We start from the raw sequence: 25,000 nt of genomic DNA, 5'->3' as shown, positions 1-25,000 counted from the left end.
AAGACAAATTCCTTGTGTGTCCAATCATACTTGGCCAATAATCCTTTCTTTCTTTCTTTCTTTCTTTCTTTCTTTCTTTCTTTCTTTCTTTCTTTCTTTCTTTCTTTCTTTCTTTCTTTCTTTCTTTCTCTTTCTTTGTTTCTTTCTTTCTCTTCCTTCCTTCCTTCCTTCCTTTCCTTCCCTCCTTCCCTTCCTTCCTTCCTTCCACCAAAGACAAATTCCTTGTGTGTCCAATCACACTTGGCCAATAATCCTTCCTTCCTTCCTTCCTTCCTTCCTTCCTTCCTTCCTTCCTTTCTTTCTTTCTTTCTTTCTTTCTTTCTTTCTTTCTCTTTCCTTCCTTCCTTCCTTCCCTTCTTTCCTTTCCTTTCCTTCTTTCCTTTCCTTTCCTTTCCTTTCCTCCCTTCCCTTTCCTTTCCTTCCTTTCCTTTCTGTTCCTTTCCTTTCCTTTCCTTTCCTTTCCTTTCCTTTCCTTTCCTTTCCTTTCCTTTCCTTTCCTTTCCTCCTTTCCTTTCCTTTCCTTTCCTTTCCTTTCCTTTCCTTTCCTTTCCTTTCCTTCCTTCCTTGCACCAAAGACAAATTCCTTGTGTGTCCAATCACACTTGGCCGTCGCCCTGCGATCTTCTGCCAGCAAAGCCAGATTTCACTAAACCACCGTGCAGCTTAAGAGTTCACCGCCTGCAGCAATTCCGTTGAGCGACGGTGGAAAGGTCGTAAAAGATGGGGGAAGCTCCTGCAAGCCCTGCCCTGGCTTAGGTGTCTTGGACTTGCGGTTGTCCGTGGAGGATTCGCCTGCGTGAAGAGGTCGCGCCCAGCAATTCCAGCTGTGTGCCCAGAGGGAGAAATCTCTGCGAAGTCACAACCTCCTGAATGTCTGAACCTCGAGGCCACCGCGGCACCTGCTCCGCTCCGTTGAGGGGCCTTTCAATGCCGCCTTGAAAAAGACACAAGGGAGATTAGTAGTTGTTCTTTTTTTCTCTTTTAGAGTTGGTGCAAATGGCATGAGGCTTAGCCCAAACATCGACTGAAACTTTGCCTTCTCCTTCCTGGCTGAGGAATTCTTAGAGGCCCCAAGGCTTCAAGTTGGAGAGTTAGGGTTGGGGTTGGGGTTAGGGTTAGGGTTGGTTGGGTTGGGTTGGGTTAGGGTTGGTTGGGTTGGGTTGGGTTAGGGTTAGGGGTTAGGGTTAGGGTTAGGTTGGGTTGGGTTAGGGTTAGGGTTAGGTTAAGTTGAGTTGGGTTGGGTTAGGGTTGGTTGGTTTGGTTTGGGTTAGGTTGAGTTGGGTTGGGTTAGGGTTAGGTTGAGTTGGGTTGGGTTAGGGTTGGTTGGGTTAGGTTAGGTTGGGTTGGGTTAGGGTTGGTTGGGTTGGATTAGAGTTAGAGGTTAGGGTAGGGGTTAGGGGTAGGGTTTAGGGTTAGGGGTTAGGGTTAGGTTGGGTTGGGTTAGGGTTGGTTGGGTTGGGTTGGGTTAGGGTTAGGTTGAGTTGGGTTAGGGTTGGTTGGGTTGGGTTGGGTTGGGTTAGGGTTGGTTGGATTGGGTTGGGTTGGGTTAGGGGTTAGGGTTAGGCTTTAGGCTTTAGGGTTAGGGTTAGGTTGGGTTAGGGTTGGTTGGGTTGGGTTAGAGGTTAGGGTTAGGGCAGGGTGGGCAACTATGGCCCTTTTATGAATTATGGACTTCAACTCCCAGAATTCCTGAGCAAGCTAGCTCAGGAATTTTGGGAGTTGAAGTCCACAAGTCACAAAGGCCATAGTTGTCCACCTCTGGGTTAGGTGTTATGGGTTAGGGTTATGGGTTAGGGTTAGGTTGGGTTGGGTTAGGGTTGGTTGGGTTGGGTTAGGGTTGGTTGGATTGGGTTGGGTTAGGGGTTAGGGGTTGGATTAGGGTTGGGTTGGGTTGGGTTAGGGTTGGTTGGGTTGGGTTGGGTTAGGGTTTAGGGTTAGGTTGGAGAGCCCAGGGCCCCTCTCCATGAGGGCCAAGGCCTTTCCCCGGGGGACGAGACGGGACGGGACTCCTGTAGGCCAAGCAACAGCTGGGCTACAGTACCCCCCTTGGCCTTTAAAGAGGGGTGGGTGGCTAGGTGGGTGGACTTCGACTCCCAGAAACCCCCAGAAAGCAAAAAAAAAGCTGGCTGGGGAATTCTGGGAGTTGAAGTCCCCAAGGCTTAAAAGGTGTTAAGGTTGGAGACCCCTGGAAGAGGAAGAGGAGGAGGGGGGGAGCCCCAGACACCCCTAATGGGTGGGTGGGGCGGAGAGGCCTTTACTCCAGGGGGTCTCCAACCTTAACAACTTTTTGAAGCCTTGTGGACTTCAACTCCCAGAATTCCCCAGCCAGCTTTTTTTTTTTTTTGCATTTGGCTGCTTGGGGAGGCCCCTGGGGGTCCCTCTTCCTGGAGGGGGATTTCCTGTAGGCCGAGCCACCCCTGGGCCACAGAACCCCCCTTGGGCCTTTAAAGAGAGGGTGTTGGGAGGTGGACTTTGCCTGAAAAAAACACACCAGGGGGTTGGACTAGATGGCCTCCAAGGGTCCCCCTCTGACTGACGAATCCAAAGAATGGGTGGAAGTTGTTTTTAGAAAAAAAAACGGCAGGGTTTTTCCTCAACCTTGGCCTGAAAAACCACACCAGTGGGGTTGGACTAGATGGCCTCCAAGGGTTCCCCCTCTGACTGACGAATCCAAAGAATGGGTGGAAGTTGTTGTTTTTTTTAAAGAAAAAACGGCAGGGTTTTTCCTCAACCTTGGCCTGAAAAACCACACCAGTGGGGTTGGACTAGATGGCCTCCAAGGGTTCCCCCTCTGACTGACGAATCCAAAGAATGGGTGGAAGTTGTTGTTTTTTTAAAGAAAAACGGCAGGGTTTTTCCTCAACCTTGGCCTGAAAAACTACACCAGGGGTTGGACTAGATGGCCTCCAAGGGTCTCCCCCTCTGACTGTTCCGGGCCTTATTTCAGAGGCAGGCGGCGGGTGTGGACTTCGACTCCCAGAACCCCCTCTCCCCAAGCAGCAAAAAAAAAAAAAAAAAAGCTGGCTGAGGGAATGCTGGGAGTCGTAGTCCAGACCCGCCTCCCATGTCTGAAATAAGGCCCAGAACAGTCAGAGGGGAGACCTTGGAGGCCATCTAGTCCAACCCCACTGGTGTGGTTTTTCAGGCCAAGGTTGAGGAAAAACCCTGCCGCTTTTTTTTTTAAAAAAATAACAATTTCCACCCATTCTTTGGATTCGTCAGTCAGAGGGGGACCCTTGGAGGCCATCTAGTCCAACCCCACTGGTGTGGTTTTTCAGGCCAAGGTTGAGGAAAAACCCTGCCGTTTTTTTAAAAAATAACAACTTCCACCCATTCTTTGGATTCGTCAGTCAGAGGGGGACCCTTGGAGGCCATCTAGCCCAACCCCACTGGTGTGGTTTTTCAGGCCAAGGTTGAGGAAAAACCCTGCCTTTTTTTTAAAAAAATAACAATTTCCACCCATTCTTTGCATTCGTCGGGAGAGGCTTGGCCCAGCCGTCTTCTCTCTTAGGGAACCCCGGGACCCGAGTTCTAATCCTGACTGGATGGGAAGTCGGTCTGTGAGGGGGAGTTTGTTGTTGTTGTTGAGGGGGGAAGGAATAAAGGAGAAGGGAGTCTTATGGGGTTATTAAAGTGGGGTTAATAAAAGATATAATCCGGGGGACTAGGCCGCTCTCCAAAAGGAAGTTTTTATGTGTTTTAAGTTTTGTGTTTTGTTTGTGTATGTTCCTTTGAAAATTAATAAAATTATTTTTTCTTTTTTAAAAAAAGAAACATCTAAAAAATAATTTCCAAAAAAAGTCTAATTTCCCCTCAGGTTGCCTCACCCCACCCCCCACCCCTCAGAGGGGCGCTTGTCCTCAAGTTATTTGCGAACCTGAGGGTTTTTTTTCAGTTTTGGCCACAACAGCCACGGTGAATCTAAGGGCTATTTCTCCAACGTCCGGCCGAGGCACTCTGCTTATGCCCCGAGGACCTCTTTGCCCAATTTTCCCTCAGTTTTTTCCCCCTTGAGGCCGGGCCTTGCCACAGGTTTTGGGCCCGCCTCCTCTTGAGGCGCCTTTGCCCTGATTGGTCGACAAGCCTTGCCACAGCTTTGGGCCCGCCTCCTCTTGAGGGGACTTTTACCCCGATTCGTCGGCAAGCCTTTCCACAGCTTTGGGCCCGCCTCCTCTTGTAGGGACTTTGCCCCGATTGGACGACAAGCCTTTCCACAGCTTTGGGCCCGCCTCCTCTTGAGGGGACTTTTGCCCCGATTGGTCGGCAAGCCTTTCCACAGCTTTGGGCCCGCCTCCTCTTGAGGCGCCTTTTGCCCTAATTGGGTCGACAAGCCTTGCCACAGGTTTTGGGCCCGCCTCCTCTTGAGGCGACTTTTGCCCCGATTGGTCTACAAGCCCCTCCCTTTACCCAGGCGCTGAGAGGCCCCCGTGTGGCCGATGATTGGCTACTGGGCCTGCCAATTCTCCCCTACTCCTGGCCGAGGGCGCTTTCAAACCGCTTTGCCCGCCAGGAAGCCGAGCGGCTGTTTTGATTGGCAAGCTCGGCTGTCCGTCAGAGGGTTTGGGCCGCCCTTCGCTTCGCTTCTACGCGCCGTGATAGGCCCGTTTTGTCGGCTCGCCTGCTGAGCCAATCGTTTCCCTTACCTGCCTCCTTCAATTTGATAGGGCGACAGAGGCACGCGCGCAGCAGTTTCACGAGTCGGTCAGGCGGGGTTGGGTGGCGGAGGGGTGGGCGGGGAAATCTTCGTCTCCCTCGTAAACGATTGGCTGGACCGAGCCGCTTTCGCACCCCGTCCCAAGTTCCCTTCCATCTCGGGGCATTCGATTGGAGCAAAAGGAGGAAGAGTCAGGCAGCTCCTTTCAACGGGATTGGCTCTCGGGCGTGGCACGGCTCGGGCAGGGCCCTTCCCATTGGCCGCTTTCCGCGTGCCCGGCCTCTCATAGGAGAAGGCGAACGTTCTGGAACCGCCCCCTTTGGCTGGGGTCGGCCTGTCTCTGCCTCCCTCTTCTCATTCGGCGCCCGGCGGCCGCGGCGGGAAGAGCGGAGCATTGCGGGATGGCGGCGGGCGAGGGCGGGGCCGAGTCGCTGCCCCCGCCCTCACCCTCCTTGCCCGGACCCCTCGCGGGCCCCGAGCGCGCCTTGGAAGAAGCGGTGGCCTCGGGGAGCCTCTGCCTGGCGGGACGGCGGCTGAGGCACTTCCCCGAAGGAGCGGCTCGGCGCTGGGACCTCAGCGACACCACGCAAGCGGGTGAGGCGCTCGGCTCCGCCCCCTCTTCCAGGCCACGCCTCCTCCGAAGTTTTCCCCCTCCTCCTCCTCCTCCTTCTCCGGCCACGCCCCCAGCGGATGACTTTCACCCCCGCAGGCTCCGCCCTCCGCGTTCTTCTCTGCGGGGGGGTGGTGGGTTCGGACACGCCCCTCGCGGGCCCCGCCCCTCGGAAGAAGCGCTTCTTGGGGCTGGTCGGCCGCTTCCCAGCTCAACGCCCCGCCCCCCGCCGGAAGAGGTGGGCGGGACTTCGGTGTCAATCATCCGCGCCGCTTGGAATGATGGGAGTTGTAGTTGAAACCAGGGCGGGGGGGGCTTGCTGCTCCTGGGCGGGGTTAGTGAAGAGGAGGAAGTGGGCTTGGTGTCTGCTGCCCTCCTTCGTTCCCTTGTGGGAAGATTTTGGGGCTGCTTTTGTGCTGGAGATCTAGCCTTTCTGCAGGGCTTGCTCTGCATTTCTTGGCCCACCAACCCTGCGGGGCGGCTCCAGCGGGGCCTTTCCGTGGGTGGCTTCTGTCTGCCTTTAACCTTCTCTCCCCCCTCCACCCCGTGTCCCATGTCTCTTGGCAGCTGGGCCCAGAGGTGGGCAGGGGGCTCCGGTTATGTGCGGGATGTTCTGGGAGGGTGCAACCCAGGTGTGCGCATGATGTGTGTGTGTGTCCGATCCGCTTTGCGGGTCTTGTCCTGCAGACTGGCACCGTTCGGACAACCAGGGCCCCCCACCACCACTGTGGCTGCCTGACCACCACCCCTCCTCCTCCTCCTCCTCCTTGTGCCTGGGGTTGCTTCCTCAGGGAAGCAGGGATGGAAGGCAAGGAGGGAGCGGCTTCTTCCTGGGGGAAAAGTGACTCACCCTGCTGGCACCTGGAATCTCTGGCCCCGGGCGGACGGGTTTTTACTTGGCTTGGCTGGGGGTTCCCATGCAGCGAGAGCTGGAGGCTCATCGCCTCGGTCAGTAGGTCGGGGAAGGGTGCCCAACCTCTCTCCCGCAGTGCCTGGGTCATCCTTGGGGCCTGACCCCCCCTCTTGGCTTGAAGCCAGGAGTTACCGCGGTCCTCGGGAAGGAGGAGGCAGGTGCCGCCAAGGCAGCCTGGATGGTTTTTCGGAGGCCGAGTGCCGAAGGGGTCCAGCACAGGGGGGGCCGTGGGGGCAGTGGGTTGCATATCCCATCTCTCTCTGGGCAGCTGGATTGCAATGGGGGCTAAGCATAATTGCTCACACTACACACACACGCACGCACACACTCACCCTGTGGGGGCAGCCTTTGGGGCTTGAGCGTCCCCTGGGACACCCCGAACCAAGCGGGGGGGGCGATGCAGATTGGAGTCTCCTTTTGCCTGTAGATCTGAAGGTGTTTTTTTGGGGGGGGGCCTTTGATCCCTGGCTGCAATCAGATCTCTTCCAGAAAAAGCGAGAGCGATCCCGCCATGCTTCCTATGGGCTTGGCTGGTGCCCTCTCCACCCCCCACCCACCCACCCACCCACTCCCGCAGACAGGATCTGTTAGATCAGCTTGCCGGGGTGCCCGATGGGTTCTTTTCATCCGGGGCACAGGGCTGAGGTAGCCTTGATCCCACTGCTCAGTGGGGGGAGAGGGGAGGAAATGCCACTTTCCTGGCCCCCGTTGGATCTCCGGCAAGCTTTCCATTCCATTGTTCCTGGGACCAGGACCCTTTTGGGGTTCGGGTGGGGAGCATGGGGGGGTCACTCTGTTTTCCCTTCTTTGGGAAGGGGAGGAGTCGAGCCCAAAGCCCCTGATTGGTGCTGTGCGGCTGGTGTTATGATATGTACAGAGTAATCCTTGAGTAACAAGGATATGCGCATGGAAATGTTGATGAGAGTAGCTATGAATAATGATTCAGCCACACACAGATGCATTAAATTGATTTAAAAGTTTACTTTTAGAACTATCTCAGTCCAATAAAGAGTCCAGGTCATATCCGTTTAACGGTCCAAAGAATATCCAATTACAAAGTCTTCTTACCAGTTGCCTTTGTCCTTTCTAGTAAACCAAGCTATCAAAGTAAACAAAGAATATCCATCTACAAAGTCTTCTTACCAATTGCCTTTGTCCTTTCCAATAAACCAAGATATCAAAGTAAACAAAGATATCCAACTACAAAGTCTTCTTACCAGTTGCTTTTGTCATTTCCAGTAAACAAACTTATCAAAGTAAACAAAGATATCCAATTGCAAAGTCTTCTTACCAGTTGCCTTTGCCCTTTCCAGTAAACCAAGCTATCAAAGTAAACAAAGAATATCCAACTACAAAGTCTTCTTACCAATTGCCTTTGTCCTTTCCAATAAACCAAGATATCAAAGTAAACAAGGAATATCCAACTACAAAGTCTTCTTACCAGTTGCCTTTGTCATTTCCAGTAAACCAAGCTATCAAAGTAAACAAAGAATATCCAATTACAAAGTCTTCTTACCAGTTGCCTTTGTCATTTCCAGTAAACAAAGGTATCAAAGTAAACAAAGAATATCCAATTACAAAGTCTTCTTACCAGTTGCCTTTGTCCTTTCCCGTAAACAAAGAATATCCAATTACAAAGTCTTCTTACCAGTTGCCTTTGTCCTTTCCCGTAAACAAAGAATATCCAATTACAAAGTCTTCTTACCAGTTGCCTTTGTCCTTTCCCGTAAACAAAGAATATCCAATTACAAAGTCTTCTTACCAGTTGCCTTTGTCCTTTCCCGTAAACCAAGATATCAAAGTATAAGCAGAACAACAGAGAACCTTAGATAGCAACAGAATGTCAGACAGACAGAATGTCAGAGAGAACAAGCCATGATGTCTAGCTTCCTCTTATGGCAATTTGCAACACAATCGACCCATCGGGACGTAGCACAAATCAATACAGGAACTTTGTCTTAAAGCTACAAACATACATTGTTGGTTTAGATCTTGCCAACCCAACGAATTGGCGGACAGATTCCTGGCTTGATGCAGTTGATTGACAGGTACCGGAGCTCCCTGGGGAGGGGGATCCACTGATCAGCCAGGTCCAAGTAGGTGGGTGGAGCTCCTTTGCCCAACCAAGCAGGGCGCCCAGTTCTGCTCCGGGTGGGGAAAAGGGTGTCTGAATGGGATCTAAGCAACTTGGGGCCTCCCGGGTTTCGGGGTGCTGCCCCTCCGGTGCTGTGGCTCCCTTTGGATCGACGGCACCTGGGGCCGGGCTGGTCGGCTCTCTTCCATCACGGCACCTGCATCCTCCCCCTGCTCCGTTTGTAAGCCCCTCGCCCCACCGGACCGCCAACTCCTCCGTGCCTGGGGAGGGGGAGAGGGCTGCCCGTAGGCCTTTGAGTTGGGGGCGAAGTGAGGGGGGCGGGAGAGGCTCTCCTCATCTTTGTCCTTGGCTTCCTCCGCTCCCCTCTGGGTGGTTTTTCCTGTTTTCCCCATCTGGTTCCTCGCTTGGATTGGGCCGGCCCAGAAATTCGATCCCTGGATAAGAGGGACCGAGCGGCGGGGAGGGGGGGAATTCCGGTAGAGGCGCTTCCTTGTTTGGCTCACGGGTGTCGGCTGCGGCTGCGGTCCTCTGCCCTGCGGTCCTTTCGCTTCCTCCTCCCTCCCTCCTTCCCTCCCTCCAGAAACGGAACATGGAGGTCCACCCAAATCTGTATACCCCCCTCAAAGCTGTGTATCCCCCTAAAAGCCCCCTCAAAGCCTCCTCAGGCCAGGGACCCCCCTCCAGGAGAGGAGCCACCGTGGGCCCTCACCAGGCTGGCACCCACCAGGGTTTGTAAGCCCAGGTAGGAATTGGCCTCTTGTCCCTTCCTGCACCTATTTTACGTCCCGGTGTCACCCTGGAGCAAACCTGTTTCTGAGAGACGCAGCCCTGACTTTCCCCCGCTTTCGACTAAGGGAGTTGAGAGGCTCCTTTGCGTTCCCCGGAAAACTTTCCTTCCGGGGATGAAATGAAAGGAAACCGCCCGGAAAGATCTGGAAGACCCCCCAAAAAATGGGGTAGGAAAGAGAGCGTAAGTTGCGGCTTCGGGTGATGGTGTGAATTTGGCCTTGTGGGAAACCAGCGTTGGCTGAGGTCACCTCGTGCAAAACCCTTGTTGTGATCTCTAGAGCAAGGGGTCCCCAACCACCGGGCCCCGGTCCGTGGATCATTTTATACCGGGGCCGCCAATTTTGCGTGGGCGCCGCCATCTTGTTTTGACGGCGCTTGAGAAAGCGCTTCCGGGTGAGCTTGTCGGTCGTCGGTTGGATGGAAAGCGGCGTTTGGGTGCTGAAGGAATCCTCCTCGCGCCGTAGTTTCGACGAAGAAGCGGGGGAAACGGCTTCGAACGAAGAGCTGTCCCAATGGCGGCGTCGGCGTCTCGCGCGACTCAGGAGGAGATGAAGAAAGAGCCCAGAAAGCCCATCGACCGCGGAGGAGTTGACGGTGGCGGGGAGAAGCGGGGGGACAGTCGCTCGGCTCGCCTTGCCTTGGTGGTGCGTGCTGATGCCGGTCCCGTGGATCGTTTGGTGATGCCAGTACCGGTCTGCGGTACAAAAAAGGCTGGGGGGGCCACGGCTCTAGAGGGCTTGTTCCCCTCCTTCGGCTCGTCCTAGTTTATTCTACAAGCCACGGCGAAGACGCCGCGGCGAGACATTCCCGCCGCACTCCTGGGTTCTGGGGAAGAGGTTAGCGCCCTGGTGGCTAAACCTTTTGGGGGCTCCTGTGCCACAAAGTGCGCTTGCGGTCGCATGCCGACATCCAGAAGGTAATACATGCAGGCCCCCCGACACCCTCTGCCCATGCGTGCGCGATTTCCCCACACACACCCACACACCGCCGCCGCCCGTTCACCTGCACTGTGCTTCCTGGCTGATTTTTGACCCGTTGGAGGCCGTTTTCGGCCTGCTGGAGGCTTGAGGGACGCCTCTACAGGCCGAAAAAAACGAGCCCATTTCGTCGCTTCCGGTATTTGGGCTGGCGCCGTCTGGGACCCTCTTGAAGACGTCCGAGCGGCGCTGTTTGGGCTGGTGGCGTCCGGGACCCTCTTGAAGATGGCGAGCGGGGCTGTTTGGACTGGCGGCGTCCGGGACCCACTTGAAGACGGCCGGCGGCGGTGTTTGGACTGGCAGCGTCCGGGACCCTCTTGAAGACGGCCGAGTGGCGGTGTTTGGGCTGGCAGCGTCCGGGACCCTCTTGAAGACGGCCGGCGGCGGTGTTTGGGCTGGCGGCGTCCGGGACCCTCTTGAAGACGGCCGGCGGCGGTGTTTGGGCTGGCGGCGTCCGGGACCTCTTGAAGACGGCCGAGCGGCGGTGTTTGGACTGGTGGCGTCCGGGACCCTCTTGAAGATGGCCGGCGGGGTGTTTGGGATGGCGGCGTCCGGGACCCTCTTGAAGACGGCCGAGCGGGGTGTTTGGGCTGGCGGCGTCCGGGACCCTCTTGAAGACGGCCGAGCGGCGGTGTTTGGGCTGGCGGCGTCCAGGACCCTCTTGAAGAGTTCCCCCCCACACCCTCTTTTGGGGGTCGGTCTTTGAGGCGGGGCTGACAATGGAGCCAGGCGGAGCCAAACTGGGCGGGTCGGGCTTAGGGGTCGGTGCCCAATGGACGCCTGAGTCGGGACCTTCCCTTCTGGTGCAGCTTCCCCGAAAGTCATCGAGAGAATTGCCGGCTCCCTGGCGGGTCTTTCTGGGTGCAAGAAGGTGTACCCCACTTCTCCCCCAAGGAGCCCCCCCCCAAGAAATCTCCCTCCCTCCCTTGTTACCCCTTTGCCTCGGGGGTCTTCCTGTGCCCGGTGGGATACCCCTCCCCCCGACACCGTCCGCATATTCCTTTCGAATTACGCTTGCTAGTAAGATGGAGAGCTGGTAGTAAGCGGTGAGTAAGTCGTCCTCCTTCCTTTATCGACGACCGATGAATGAATCGGTGAATATAGTCTTCTCCTCTTACGATTGGATTCTAACCGTGTCGGTGAATTGAACGGAGCCTTTGTAATATTTCATAATATAATATATCAACTCTCCCCCGTGTTTTTAGTGGGGGGCTTTGCCCGCCCCAAAGGGAAAAGGGGGCGGACGGGGGCTTTGGCTCCGCTCCCAGGAGTCCCCTGCGGGAGGGGGATCCCCCTACCAATTGTGGGGTGGCCGAGGGTCCCCCTGAGTCCCCATCCAAGGATGCCAGCCTGACTGGGTCGCTCCGACCGCTGAGGGGGGGGGGGGTTCTTGGCTGGGTAGGGGGAACTGGCCTTCCGCGGACCCCCCTCAGCTGCCATCGTCTCCAGAGGCCGTGCCCTTCACCCCGCGGGAGAGACACCCCTCCTCGGGATGGCGGGCAGCTCGGGAGGAGCCACACCATCCATTTAGCGACGTTTCGGCAGAATCTCATCTGCCATCATCAGGCTTCTGTATTGGGTTCGTCTGTGAGTCCGGCTTTCACAGTGGTTTCAGTTTTAAATTTGGGGCTCGCCTATTGCTGTGCCAGAATGTTTTTTTCTTCCTCCTGATTGGTTGGGAGTCTTGCTCTGTGTTTGTTGGTCTTGGAGTTCGCTGTGTTCTGCTTGATGGGTGTTACTACTATCTCCGGTCTGTTTTGTGGCTTTTTTTGTGTGTGTCTGGATTGGCTGGCAACGTTGTGTTTCCTGTATTGGAGGCTTTTAGCGCGGCTTGGCTCCGAGTAAATGGACGGCTATCATTTGTTTTAGGAAACTAGGTTTCACCTGGGTGCCTGGTTGGGGTGTGTTTGAGCTGGAGGTATCAGGGGGGGTCTGTCTGTGCCCAGGTGTTTGCCTGGCTTGTGGTGTGGAGATTTTTTTGTTTGTTTGTGAGTGCAGGCTTCCAAATGATTGACAGTCTGGGGGAATCACCTCTTCTATTCATGCTTTCGGTCTTATTTCAATCTCTACGGCTCCTCTGATAATTCTGTTTGCCGGGGTTTTCTATAGCGGCTAGGATTTTGGTGCCATCGAAGTCGATGCTATGACCTGTGGCTTCCATGTGTTGGACTAGTGAGGAAGTGTGTTCCAGCTTTTTTGACCGCATGTTTGTGTTCATCCAGGCGGGTACTTACTCTTCGATTGGTCTGTCCCATGTATGTGGCCGGACACGATGCGCAGGGGAGTTCATATATACCTTGGTTTTCCAGGTCAATTTTATCTTTGGGGTTTCTTAGGATGGCTGCTCTTTTTCTGTCTGTTTTGAAGGCAGTCTTGATGTGATACCTGTGTAGTATCATATATATAGTAGATGCCTGTGTGTATCACTTGAGAAGCACGAGCCGAGACAGAAGCCTGAAGATGATGAATGAGACTTCATCGAACGTTGCCTAGATACTTGAATCTTACGCGGGAGAAAACCCGAACAACCAAAGATCCACATACAAATACCCGAGAACCTCAGAAAATATATATATATATATATATATATATATATATACACACATACACACACACACACACACACATATATATATATATAACACACACACATATATATATATATATATATATATATGTGTGTGTATATATATATATATATATGTGTGTGTGTGTGTGTGTATATATATATATATATATGTATATATATGTATATATATATATGTATATGTATATATATATATATATATATATACACACACACACACACACACACACACAGTGTGTGTCAGTTGTTTTACAAATGGTTTTGTGCTTCCACTTCGTAGTCTTCAATTACAATTGCATTGTATATATGATATTCTCGTATTGTCAATCAAACATTCCCAAATACATTAATATCCTTATTAACCAATCATTTGGCGATCCTGTTAGTCATGCATGTTTTACAAGATAATCCGTATTTTTCATTTTCCAGGCCCTTCTAGTAAATTGAATCTTCTGTCTCTCTCTGTTTTATTTTCATCCTTCGCCTGTCCATCTCTGTCCAATCTCTCGTACAAATAGATGGTATCTCCTATGCTGAACGGTGCGGGTGGAAGGTGCGCCTCCGTGTGTGAATGAGTGAGTGTGTGCGAAAGTCAGGATGGCCCCTGGGGTTGGGGTGGTGGTGTCCCCATTTCTAGCAGAACCGGCCTTCTGGGGCGGCCCAAGAGCTGGCGAGTTGGGCAAGAGCCCCTTGGGCGCCGGGAAGCGGCCTACTTCCCCTTTGCGGAGTGACCTGGTGGGAAGAATGAGGAAGTCCCCACGTGCTTCCTGGGCCCCTGCTCGACCTCCCTTCCCCCTGGCAGCTGCACCAGTTGCCCAGGAGATGCACTCGCCCCCACCAAAAAAGGCAGTTGCACGCCTTGCACGCTCAGCTCCGGGCCGCTACATGCCTGCCGGGCTTGTTCGATCGGTTCCTGCCGACCGTAGCTTTGCAAGCGGTCGGAAAGCTGAGTTGCGCCTCCACTGGGCTTGGTGCAGAGCCTGGGCCTTGGCCCACTCGGGGGGGGGGGCGGGGTCTCCAGAAACCCCAGGAACGCCGCTTTCCAGGCAGGAGTCTTTCCAGGGATCCGGACTCTTCCAGTAGTAGCTCAGAGCAATTGACCTCGGACCCTGGCGGGCCAGGATGGGCCCGGCAGGCCAGGCTCGTGTTCTCGCGCCGTCCCCTCCTCGTGCCCGTATCCCCCCCACCTTTGGTGTTGGACGGGGGCTGCTGCCCACCTCCAACTTTTCCCTTGGCCTTACTTACTGGAAGGTGTGTGTGTGTGTGTGTGTGTGTGTGTGTGTGAGTTTCCACTTCCTGCCGCCTCCCCGTGCAGTTTTCCCCCGACGACACCCTCCCGTAACGCCTGTCCGCATCCGGAGGCTTCAATGCTTGCCAAGGGGCTGCCCAGGGTCACCTTGAAGGGAAGAGGGCGGCATAGAAGTTTAATTAATAATAATAACGATAATGATAATAATAATAATAATAATAATAATAATAATAATAATAATAATAATAGCAACAAAACAATGAAATAATAATAACAACAATAATGACAACAACAGCAACAAACAACCATAACAACCATAATGATACCAATTACAACAACAATGATAATAATAACAACAACCCGGCGGAGGGAGGGCTCATCTTTTCTGGAAGGAAAATATCTCCCCCGCTGCCTCTTCCCCCCCCACAGCCCAACGACTGCAATTCCCTTCCCCCCCCCCCAAGTCATCTGATGCCCTAAGAAAGTTTGCCCGCTGCGAACGGAACGAGGTTGAGATGGGGGTGAGCGGGGGAAAGAAAGAGGTTTGGATGTGGCAGGTCCGGGGAAATAATTGGGGGGGGTCCCCCATGGTGGGTTGCCCACCTTGCTTTCTTCAGCTGTGGGAGACCTGGGGGGGGGGTGGAAGACGGGGAAGGAAGGAAGTCAAGAAATATCAGGTGTTTGAGAATCGAACCGCGAGAGACTATGGCATCAAACCAGTGCAGGTGGTTCCAGGGGTACTGGGCACACTGGGGGCTGCAGAGGAAGGAACCAGGCCTCCCGCACGGGACCCCTTCCCACAAAATGGAGGCCCAGGCGGCTGGATCCTGGCCCAACGGGCGATGAAAAGGGACGGCAGGCGCACCCAAGCCGACGCGAAGGGCCCGATTTCAGAGGAGGGTCCTGTGGGGGGATGGGGGCGTCTCTTCCTAATGGGGGAGGCTGGAGGTCAGAGCCGCCGAACCGAAGTCCTCCCCTCCCAGCCAAGGGGTGAGGGGCGCTTTTGGCTGGGCCTGGGCGTGGCGACCACGAGGGCGCTTGGCCTCCTGAGGCCGCCCCGAAATCCCGAGGCTTGGTTCCGCGTTCCTTCTCGGTCCTTTTGCCAAACATGGAGAGGGGGCTGCTTGGGGTGGGCAGGACGGAGGAAGAGCAGGGGCTGGGGGCGGGCGCTTGGGAGGCCCGGCTGGGCCAAGGCGGGGGGGCTGTGCCCCTCGGCTGCCAGCCGGAGGGGGCGGCTCTGCGGGGCCGACGATTCCCTGATGTCCAAATCTGGGCTTGTTCTCTCTCTCTCTCTCTCTCTCTCTCTCTCTCTCTCTCTCTCTCATTCTCTCTCTTCCTCTCTCTTTTTCTCTCATTCTCTCTTTCATTCTCTCTCCTCTCTTTCTCATTCTCTCTTTTCCTCCCTCTCATTCTCTCTCTCTTCTCTCTCTCTCCTCTCTTTTTCTCTCTCATTCTCTCTTCCTCTTTTCTCTCATTCTCTCTCCCTCTCTCATTCTCTCTTTTTCTCTCATTCTCTCTCTTCCTCCCTCGCATTCTCTCTTTTTTCTCTCATTCTCTCTCCCTCTTTTTCTCTCTCCTTCTCTCTCCCTCTCTTTCTCATTCTCTCTTTCCTCCCTCTCATTCTCTCTCTCTCTCTCTCCCTCTCTTTTCTCTCTCATTCTCTCTTCCTCTTTTTCTCTCATTCTCTCTCCCTCTCTCATTCTCTCCTTTCTCTCATTCTCTCTCTTCCTCCCTCGCATTCTCTCTCTTTTTTCTCATTCTCTCTCCCTCTCTTTTTCTCTCTCCTTCTCTCTCCCTCTCTTTCTCATTCTCTCTTTCCTCCCTCTCTTTCTCCTCTCTCTTCCTCTTTTTCTCTCATTCTTTCTCTTCTTCCTCTCTCATTCTCTCATTCTGTCTCATTCTCTCTCTTCCTCTCTCTCATTCTTTCTTCCTCTCTTTTTCTCATTCTCTCTCTCTTTTTCTCTCTCTCATTGTCTTTCTAATTCTATCATTCTCTCATTCTCTCTCTCTTCCTCTCTGTCTCTCTTTCTCTCTTCCTCTCTCTCATTCTCTCTCCCTCTCTCTTTCTCCCTCTCTCTTCCTCTTTTTCTCTCATTCTTTCTCTGTCTTCCTCTCCCCTGGAATGGCAACCTGGAGGGCTCGGGGTCTCCAGAGGGCATCTGGAAGGAGCGGCCCTCCCCCTTTGAGCAGCCAGAAGCCCCCCAGGGGGGTTCCTGTGGCTTTGGGGGGGGGGGCTGGGAAGGACCCCTCACCCTACTCGTGCCAACCAGGGCGGGGGCATCGTGCCGTCCTACAAACCTCCAACCAGGCTGCCTCAGTCTTGCCTTCCGGAGATGCGCCCAGTTTTCCGGCCCTCCGCTCGGACCAAATGGGCTCCGGCCAACCGGGGGGTGGGGGTGTCCCTGGGATGCCCAGGGTGGTGGTGGTGTGTGTGGGGGGGGGAGAGAGAAAAACTGGCACGGGCGCTTCCACCGTTGTACGGTGCCCGTTCTGGTTTCTCGCGCTCTCTTTTTTTTGTGTGTTCTTCCAAAAATTTTTTTCTTGTAAATGATGCCTCTTTTCACGTGGGCAACGTGTTTCCAGGTTATAACGCCGGTTCCCGAGTCCTATTTCGCCCCCGCCGTCTTCCCCCGCTCCCCCCCCCAATAGATAAAGGGGGGTCTCTTTCAAGCCCCCTGCCTCCCCCCCCTTTCCCCCTTCCTTCTGCTCCGGTCGTGTCCCCTCGTCCCCGTCCGTCCGTCCGGCCTCCTTTTTATCCCCGCAAGGCAACCATCTGGCCGCTATTTTTAGGCCCGGTCTGGAGTTGCTCTTTCCTGCGTCCACCCCCCCACCCTCTGCCAATCCCCCCCCCCCAAAAAATCCCCCCCTGCCTGGGAGGGGGGGGATGAGGGGGGTCGGGTGCAGCTGCTGTGTCCGATTTGGGGAGGAACAGCTGGAAAAAGAAGTCGGCGGGGCTGGGAAGAGGATCCGTTTGCAGGAAACGTCCCCCCCTCCGAGAAAACGGGGAACCGCCAGATGCCCCCCCACCCCCAAATTCCACTAGACAGACTGGAGCGCCCCCCACTTTCTGGGGCAGAAAGGCCCACTTTGGGGAATCGGGTGGCTAGTCCTCATGGCTGAGCCCGCCCTGGAGGAGGAGGAGGAGGAGGAGGAGGAGGAGCGACGGAGGGAGGGGGGTCTTTTTTCCGGGACGGCGGGAAGGGGGGAATATGATGGCCTTCATTGGGGGAGGGGAAGTGTCCCGCGGGGCCCGACGGTGCCTTGGCACCCCCATCCTCATCCCCTCCCTCCCTCCCTCCCCTCTGGGTTAGCCAGACAGTGGCCATCTTTGTCTGGGGTAGGTCACACGAGCCCCAGATGGTCTGGTCCCTATTGTTCAGGTTGGGATTATGGGTGTTTTTTTGGGGGAGAGAAACGGGGCGGTCGGCTGCGTGGTACCATCTCCTACCAGCCGCTCATTCCTTCCGACACCCCCACCGCCACCCCCCCACACAAAGAAACCCGCCTTGGCCGACAGGTCCCCCGACGTTTGCAAGATGGAGGCTGGATTGGGTGTTTTTGGGGGGTGGGGGGTTGGTCTCTCCTCTGGGTGCAAAGGGGGCATTGGAAGAGGGGGGCCTGGAGAGGCCTTCTAGTCCAACCCCACCCACCCCCAGGCTCAAAAGAGGAAGCCCCGTGATGACGCCGAGCCGTTAATTGCGACCTGCGGCAGGACATATGGACCTGGACGGAGGCGGCCGCGAGCCCTTTTTCCCGCCGATCTGCCGCAGCCAATTTTGGGGAAAAAAATAAAAATAAATAAAAACAGGCCTGTTAGGCCCTTGGGATCTTTCTGGAAAGATCCGGAAGGGACTTGGAAGGGACCTTGTAGAGGTCATCTAGACTCCGGCAGGCCCGACGGAGACGAAGCTCCGCAGGAAGGGGAGGGGGTTGGCGCGGGGCCATTCCGATTAAGCACCATCGTCGTACGGTGGCTCTCCTGGGCTTTGTTTCGAGAGAGCAACCGAGGCGGAGGAAGGGACCTTGGGAGGTCCTCTAGTCCAACCCTGCCACGCAGCCGTGATGTTGCCCTGGGCGTTGAAAGGCGGCGAGGTGTTTTTAAGGTGTTGAAAATGTTTCCATTTTTCTTTCTTTTTTGAACCTAACTGAAGGAAGCCGCTGAATGAAGCCCGTATTGGACGGTCGGAGGGGGGGGGGGCTGGAGCGGCTTCTAAATTTAGCCTGGGAACAGGCCGGAAGCCCGGCCTGCGCGGGCGGAGCTCGGGCCTCTCGGCCTTCCTCGGAGGCTGTGGCAAGAAACAGCTTGCAAACCCCTCCATAGGGGACGGCCTGGTTCTTGGCCATGGCTCCCCTGGTCCTTTTGTTCCTTCAAATCGGATGATGAGTTGGAAGGGACCTTGTAGGTCATCTAGACCAACCCCCGCTCTCAAATACTGGAAGGATGCTTTCCTGTCTGCCCTGGTCCTTTTGTTCCTTAAAATCAAACTGAACATGAGTTGGAAGGGACCTTGTAGGTCATCTAGTCCAACCCCCACCCTCAATATTGGAAGGCTGCTCTCCTGTCTCCCCTGGTCCTTTTGTTCCTTAAAATCAGATTATGAGTTGAAAGGGATCTTGTAGGTCATCTAGACCAACCCCCGCTCTCAAATATTGGAAGGATGCTTTCCTGTCTGCCCTGGTCCTTTTGTTCCTTAAAATCAAATGAACAGAGTTGGAAGGGACCTTGTAGGTCATCTAGTCCAACCCCCGCACCCTCAAATATTGGAAGGCGGCTCTCCCGCCTCCCCTGGTCCTTTTGTTCCTTAAAATCAGGTTATGAGTTGGAAGGGACCTTGTAGGTCATCTAGTCCAACCCCCCACCCTCAAATATTGGAAGTCAGCTCTCCTGTCTCCCTGGTCCCTTTCTTCCTTAAAATCAGGTTATGAGTTGGAAGGGACCTTGTAGGTCATCTAGTCCAACCCCCACCCTCAAATATTGGAAGTCAGCTCTCCGGTCTCCCTGGTCCTTTTGTTCCTTAACATCAGACTATGAGTTGAAGGGACCTTGTAGGTCATCTAGTCCAACCCCTGCCCTCAAATATTGGAATGCGGCTCTCCTGCCTCCCCTGGTCCTTTGTTCCTTAAAGTCAGATTATGAGTTGGAAGGGACCTTGTAGGTCATCTAGACCAACCCCGCCCTCAAATATTGGAAGGCTGCTTCCTGTCTCACCTGGTCCTTTTTTCCTTAAAATCAGATTATGAGTTGGAAGGATCCTGTAGGTTATCTAGTCCAACCCTCGCCTCAAATATTGAAGTCAGCTCTCCTGTCTCCTTGGTCCTTTTGTTCCTTCAATTCGATTATGAGTTGGGGGACCATGTAGGTCATCTAGTCCAACCCCACCCTCAAGTATTGGTAGGCGGCTCTCCTGCCTCCCTGGTCCTTTGTTCTTAAAATCAGATTATGAGTTGGAAGGGACCTTGTAGGTCATCTAGACCAACCCCGCTCTCAAATACTGGAAGGCCGCTCCTGTCTCCCATGGTCCTTTTGTTCCTTAAAATCAGACTATGAGTTGGAAGGGACCTTGTAGGTCATCTAGTCCAACCCCCACCCTCAAATATTGGAAGTCAGCTCTCCTGTCTCCCTGGTCCCTTTCTTCCTTAAAATCAGGTTATGAGTTGGAAGGGACCTTGTAGGTCATCTAGACCAACCCCGCTCTCAAATACTGGAAGGCCGCTCTCTGTCTCCCCTGGTCCTTTTGTTCCTTAAAATCAGACTATGAGTTGGAAGGGACCTTGTAGGTCATCTCAGTCCAACCCCCACCCTCAAATATTGGAAGGCTGCTTTCCTGTCTCCCTGGTCCTTTTGTTATTTAAAATCAGGTTATGAGTTGGAAGGGACCTTGTAGGTCATCTAGTCCAACCCTCGCCCTCAAATATTGGAAGTCAGCTCTCCTGTCTCCCCTGGTCCTTTTGTTCCTTAAAATCAGGTTATGAGTTGGAAGGGACCTTGTAGGTTATCTAGTCCAACCCCTCGCCCTCAAATATTGGAAGTCAGCTCTCCTGTCTCCCTGGTCCTTTTGTTCCTTAAAATCAGGTTATGAGTTGGAAGGGACCCTGTAGGTCATCTAGACCAAACCCCGCCTCAAATACTGGAAGGCCGCTCTCCTGTCTCCCCTGGTCCTTTTGTTCCTTAAAATCAGACTATGAGTTGGAAGGGACCTTGTAGGTCATCTAGTCCAACCCCACCACCCTCAAATATTGGAAGTCAGCTCTCCTGTCTCCCCTGGTCCCTTTCTTCCTTAAAATCAAGTTATGAGTTGGAAGGGACCTTGTAGGTCATCTAGTCCAACCCCCACCCTCAAATATTGGAAGTCAGCTCTCCTGTCTCCCTGGTCCTTTTGTTCCTTAACATCAGACTATGAGTTGGAAGGGACCTCCAGGTCATCTAGTCCAATCCCTGCTCTCAAGTATTGGAAGAGTGCTCTTCTGTCTCCCCTGGTCCTTTTGTTCCTTAAAATCAGATGAAAGTCAGATGAACAGAGTTGGAAGGGACCTTCTAGGTCATCTAGTCCAACCCCTGCTCTCAAATATTGGAATGCGGCTCTCCTGCCTCCCCTGGTCCTTTTGTTCCTTAAAGTCAGATTATGAGTTGGAAGGGACCTTGTAGGTCATCTAGACCAACCCCGCCCTCAAATATTGGAAGGCTGCTCTCCTGCCTCCCTGGTCCTTTTGTTCCTTAAAATCAGATTATGAGTTGGAAGGGACCTTTAGGTCATCTAGTCCAGCCCCCACCCTCAAATACTGGAAGGCCACTCTCCTGTCTCACCTGGTCCTTTTTTTCCTTAAAATCAGATTATGAGTTGGAAGGGATCCTGTAGGTTATCTAGTCCAACCCCGCCCTCAAGTATTGGAAGGCTCCTCTCATGTGTCTCCTGGTTCTTTTGTTCCTTAAAATCAGATTATGAGTTGAAGGGATCTTGTAGGTCATCTAGACCAACCCCACTCTCAAATATTGGAAGGCTGCTTTCCTGTCTCCTGGTCCTTTTGTTCCTTAAAATCAGATTATGAGTTGGAAGGGACCTTGTAGGTCATCTAGTCCAACCCCTCGCCTCAAATATTGGAAGTCAGCTCTCCTGTCTCCCTTGGTCCTTTTGTTCTTTCAATTCGGATTATGAGTTGGGGGACCATGTAGGTCATCTAGTCCAACCCCACCCTCAAGTATTGGTAGGCCGCTCTCCTGTCTCCCATGGTCCTTTTGTTCCTTAAAATCAGACTATGAGTTGGAAGGGACCTTGTAGGTCATCTAGTCCAACCCCCACCCTCAAATATTGGAAGGCTGCTTTCCTGTCTCCCTGGTCCTTTTGTTCCTTAAAATCAGGTTATGAGTTGGAAGGGACCTTGTAGGTCATCTAGTCCAACCCCTCGCCTCAAATATTGGAAGTCAGCTCCCCTGTCTCCCCTGGTCCCTTTCTTCCTTAAAATCAGGTTATGAGTTGGAAGGGACCCTGTAGGTCATCTAGACCAAACCCTGCTCTCAAATACTGGAAGGCCGCTCTCCTGTCTCCCCTGGTCCTTTTGTTCCTTAAAATCAGACTATGAGTTGGAAGGGTCCTTGTAGGTCATCTAGTCCAACCCCCGCCCTCAAGTATTGGAAGAGTGCTCTCCTGTCTCCCCTGGTCCTTTTGTTCCTTAAAATCAGATGAAAGTCAGATGAACAGAGTCGGAAGGGACCTTGTAGGTCATCTAGACCAACCCCGCCCTCAAATATTGGAAGGCTGCTCTCCTGCCTCCCCTGGTCCTTTTGTTCCTTAAAATCAGATTATGAGTTGGGAGGGACCTTGTAGGTCATCTAGACCAACCCCTGCTCTCAAATATTGGAAGGCTCCGCTCCTGTCTCCCTGGTCCTTTTTTTCCTTAAAAATCAGACTATGAGTTGGAAGGGACCTTGTAGGTCATCTAGTCCAACCCCACCACCCTCAAATATTGGAAGTCAGCTCTCCTGTCTCCCCTGGTCCCTTTCTTCCTTAAAATCAGGTTATGAGTTGGAAGGGACCTTGTAGGTCATCTAGTCCAACCCCCCACCTCAAATATTGGAAGTCAGCTCTCCTGTCTCCCCTGGTCCCTTTCTTCCTTAAAATCAGGTTATGAGTTGGAAGGACCTTGTAGGTCATCTAGACCAACCCCGCTCTCAAATACTGGAAGGCCGCTCTCCTGTCTCCCATGGTCCTTTTGTTCCTTAAAATCAGACTATGAGTTGGAAGGGACCTTGTAGGTCATCTAGTCCAACCCCCCACCCTCAAATATTGGAAGGCTGCTTTCTGTCTCCCTGGTCCTTTTGTTCCTTAAAAATCAGGTTATGAGTTGGAAGGGACCTTGTAGGTCATCTAGTCCAACCTCGCCCTCAAATCATTGGAAGTCAGCTCTCCTGCCTCCCCTGGTCCTTTTGTTCCTTAAAATCAGGTTATGAGTTGGAAGGGACCTTGTAGGTCATCTAGTCCAACCCCCACCCTCAAATATTGGAAGTCAGCTCCCCTGTCTCCCCTGGTCCCTTTCTTCCTTAAAATCAGGTTATGAGTTGGAAGGGACCCTGTAGGTCATCTAGACCAAACCCGCTCTCAAATACTGGAAGGCCGCTCTCCTGTCTCCCTGGTCCTTTTGTTCCTTAAAATCACACTATGAGTTGGAAGGGACCTTGTAGGTCATCTAGGTCCAACCCCACCACCCTCAAATATTGGAAGTCAGCTCTCCTGTCTCCCTGGTCCCTTTCTTCCTTAAAATCAGGTTATGAGTTGGAAGGGACCTTGTAGGTCATCTAGTCCAACCCCGCTCTCAAATATTGGAAGGCTGCTTTCCTGTCTCCCCTGGTCCTTTTGTTCCTTAAAATCAGGTTATGAGTTGGAAGGGACCTTGTAGGTCATCTAGTCCAACCTCGCCTCAAATATTGGAAGTCAGCTCTCCTGCCTCCCTGGTCCTTTTGTTCCTTAAATCAGATTATGAGTTGGGAGGGACCCTTGTAGGTCATCTAGACCAACCCCTGCTCTCAAATATTGGAAGACTGTTCTCCTGTCTCCTGGTCCCTTTCTTCCTTAAAATCAGGTTATGAGTTGGAAGGGACCCTGTAGGTCATCTAGACCAAACCCCGCTCTCAAATACTGGAAGGCCCATCTCCTGTCTCCCTGGTCCTTTTGTTCCTTAAAAATCAGACTATGAGTTGGAAGGACCTTGTAGGTCATTCAGTCCAACCCCACCACCCTCAAATATTGGAAGTCAGCTCTGCTAATCTCCTGGTCCCTTTCTTCTTAAAATCAGGTTATGAGTTGGAAGGACCTTGTAGGGTCATCTAGTCCAATCCCCACCCTCAAATATTGGAAGTCAGCTCTCTGTCTCCCTGGTCCTTTCTTCCTTAAAATCAGGTTATGAGTTGGAAGGGACCTTGTAGGTCATCTAGTCTGTTTTTCACCCTCAAATATTGGAAGTCAGCTCTCCTGTCTCTCCACTGGTCCTTTCTTCCTTAAAATCAGGTTATGAGTTGGAAGGGACCTTGTAGGTCATCTAGTCCAACCCCCACCTCAAATATTGAAGTCAGCTCTCCTTCCTCCTGGTCCCTTTCTTCCTTAAAATCAGGTTATGAGTTGGAAGGGACCTTGTAGGTCATCTAGTCCAACCCCCCACCCTCAAATATTGGAAGGCTGCTTTCCTGTCTCCCCTGGTCCTTTTGTTCCTTAAAATCAGATGAACAGAGTTAGAAGGGACCTTGTAGGTCATCTAGTCCAACCCCCCGCCCTCAAATATTGGAAGGCTGCTCTCCTGGTCTCCCCTGGTCCTCTTCTCTTCCCTAGACCAGCCAGGCCTAGTTCCTGCAACTGTCCGTCGTGTGTTTGAGCCTCCAGTCCCCTAAAATCATCTCAGTTGCTCTTCTCTGCACCTTTTTTCCAGAGTCTCAACATCCTTTTTTTAGCATGTGGTGACGAAAACTGGACGCCGGACTCTAGGCCTTGGTCTTGCTATGCCTTTCCAGAGTGGGATGAATCCCCTCCCTTGATCTCAAGTTGGATCCCTCTGTCTGTCGATGCAACCTAGGATTTTGCGCTGGCTTTTGGGGTGGTGCCGCCGCAGGGCAGGGGTTGGGCGGTGGGTTTGCACCAATACTTGGTGCAAAGCAACCCGACGTGGGTTTTCTGGCGCTTCCTTTGGCCTTCTTGGAGTTGCCCTAGCCTGCCTTCCTTCCAGGGGAAATGGGGATAGTGGGGGAATAGCCTTGACCTTCCTCTCCCTGTCAGCCGCTCTCCTTGGAAAAGGCTTCTGGGAATATCATGGCTTCTCTTCCCGCCCAGATCTCTCCCGGAACCGCTTTGCCGAAGTACCCGAGGACGCTTGCCACTTGATGTCCCTGGAAGGGCTCAGCCTCTACCACAACTGCCTGCGAAGCCTCCCTCCGGCCATCGCCAACCTCCAGGCCCTCACCCACCTGAATGTCAGGTATTGGGGGCGGGGACAGAGGGGAGGGAGGAATGGTGGGTTTGCAGGGGAGGTGGAGGGTCTCTCGGGCTCTCAGCCCAACCTGCCTTTCCAACCCCATTCAGCCGCAACCAGATCTCCGCCCTGCCCGCCTGCCTCTGCCGCCTGCCCCTCAAAGTCCTCATCGCCAGCAACAACAGGTTGGCTTCCCTGCCGGAGGACATCGGCTCCCTGGGCAGCCTTCGCCAGCTGGTGAGTCGGCCGGAGAGCGGGGTGGGTGGGAAGGGAGGCTGAGGCCAGGCTTTGGTGGGGGGGGGGTCGTCCAGGCTCCAAGCTGGAAGCCAGAAAGAGAGGGAAGCTGCCCCAAGCGCCCCCCCAACCCCCGGTAGCTGGACGGAAGGGTGCTGGTAGGCGAGGGCTGGAGGGGAGGGGCTTTGGAGCGGCTCTTCGGAGGGGCTGAGGCTGGGGGGTTGGACTAGATGACCTACAAGGTCCCTTCCAACTCATCATCGGATTTGAAGGAACAAACGGACCAGGGGAGACAGGAGAGCAGCCTTCCAATATTTGAGGGCGGAAGGGGTTGGACTTAGATGACCTACAGGGTCCCTTCCAACTCATAATCTGATTTTTTTTTAAAAAAAAAAGGACCAGGGGAGACAGGAGAGCAGTCTTCCAAAATTTGAGGTGGG

The 25,000-nt window shown here is 53.6% G+C and overlaps 2 protein-coding genes across 2 annotated transcripts in view; one reads left to right on the top strand and one right to left on the bottom strand.

The window, feature by feature from the left end:
• Nucleotides 1-4,849, bottom strand: part of FBXO24 (F-box protein 24) — a 22,033-nt gene extending 17,184 nt beyond the window's left edge. Inside the window, exon 1 of the mRNA XM_087919033.1 lies at nucleotides 4,644-4,849. The gene's annotated coding sequence lies outside the window, so the exon portion shown is untranslated. The remainder of the gene's footprint in view (nucleotides 1-4,643) is intronic.
• Nucleotides 4,850-5,049: 200 nt separating this feature from the next.
• Nucleotides 5,050-25,000, top strand: part of LOC113454230 (leucine-rich repeat and calponin homology domain-containing protein 4-like) — a 32,222-nt gene continuing 12,271 nt past the window's right edge. Inside the window, 3 exon segments of the mRNA XM_087919016.1 lie at nucleotides 5,050-5,248; nucleotides 24,188-24,332; nucleotides 24,437-24,584. Coding sequence (XP_087775142.1) covers nucleotides 5,056-5,248; nucleotides 24,188-24,332; nucleotides 24,437-24,584 — 486 coding nt within the window. The 5' untranslated portion in view covers nucleotides 5,050-5,055.

This window comes from Pseudonaja textilis, unplaced genomic scaffold (genome assembly GCF_049901715.1).
Source record: "Pseudonaja textilis isolate UNSWEBS1 unplaced genomic scaffold, rPseTex1.2 PTEXSCF23, whole genome shotgun sequence".
NCBI classification, from domain to species: domain Eukaryota; kingdom Metazoa; phylum Chordata; class Lepidosauria; order Squamata; family Elapidae; genus Pseudonaja; species Pseudonaja textilis.
This window is presented reverse-complemented; position numbering and strand designations above follow the sequence as displayed.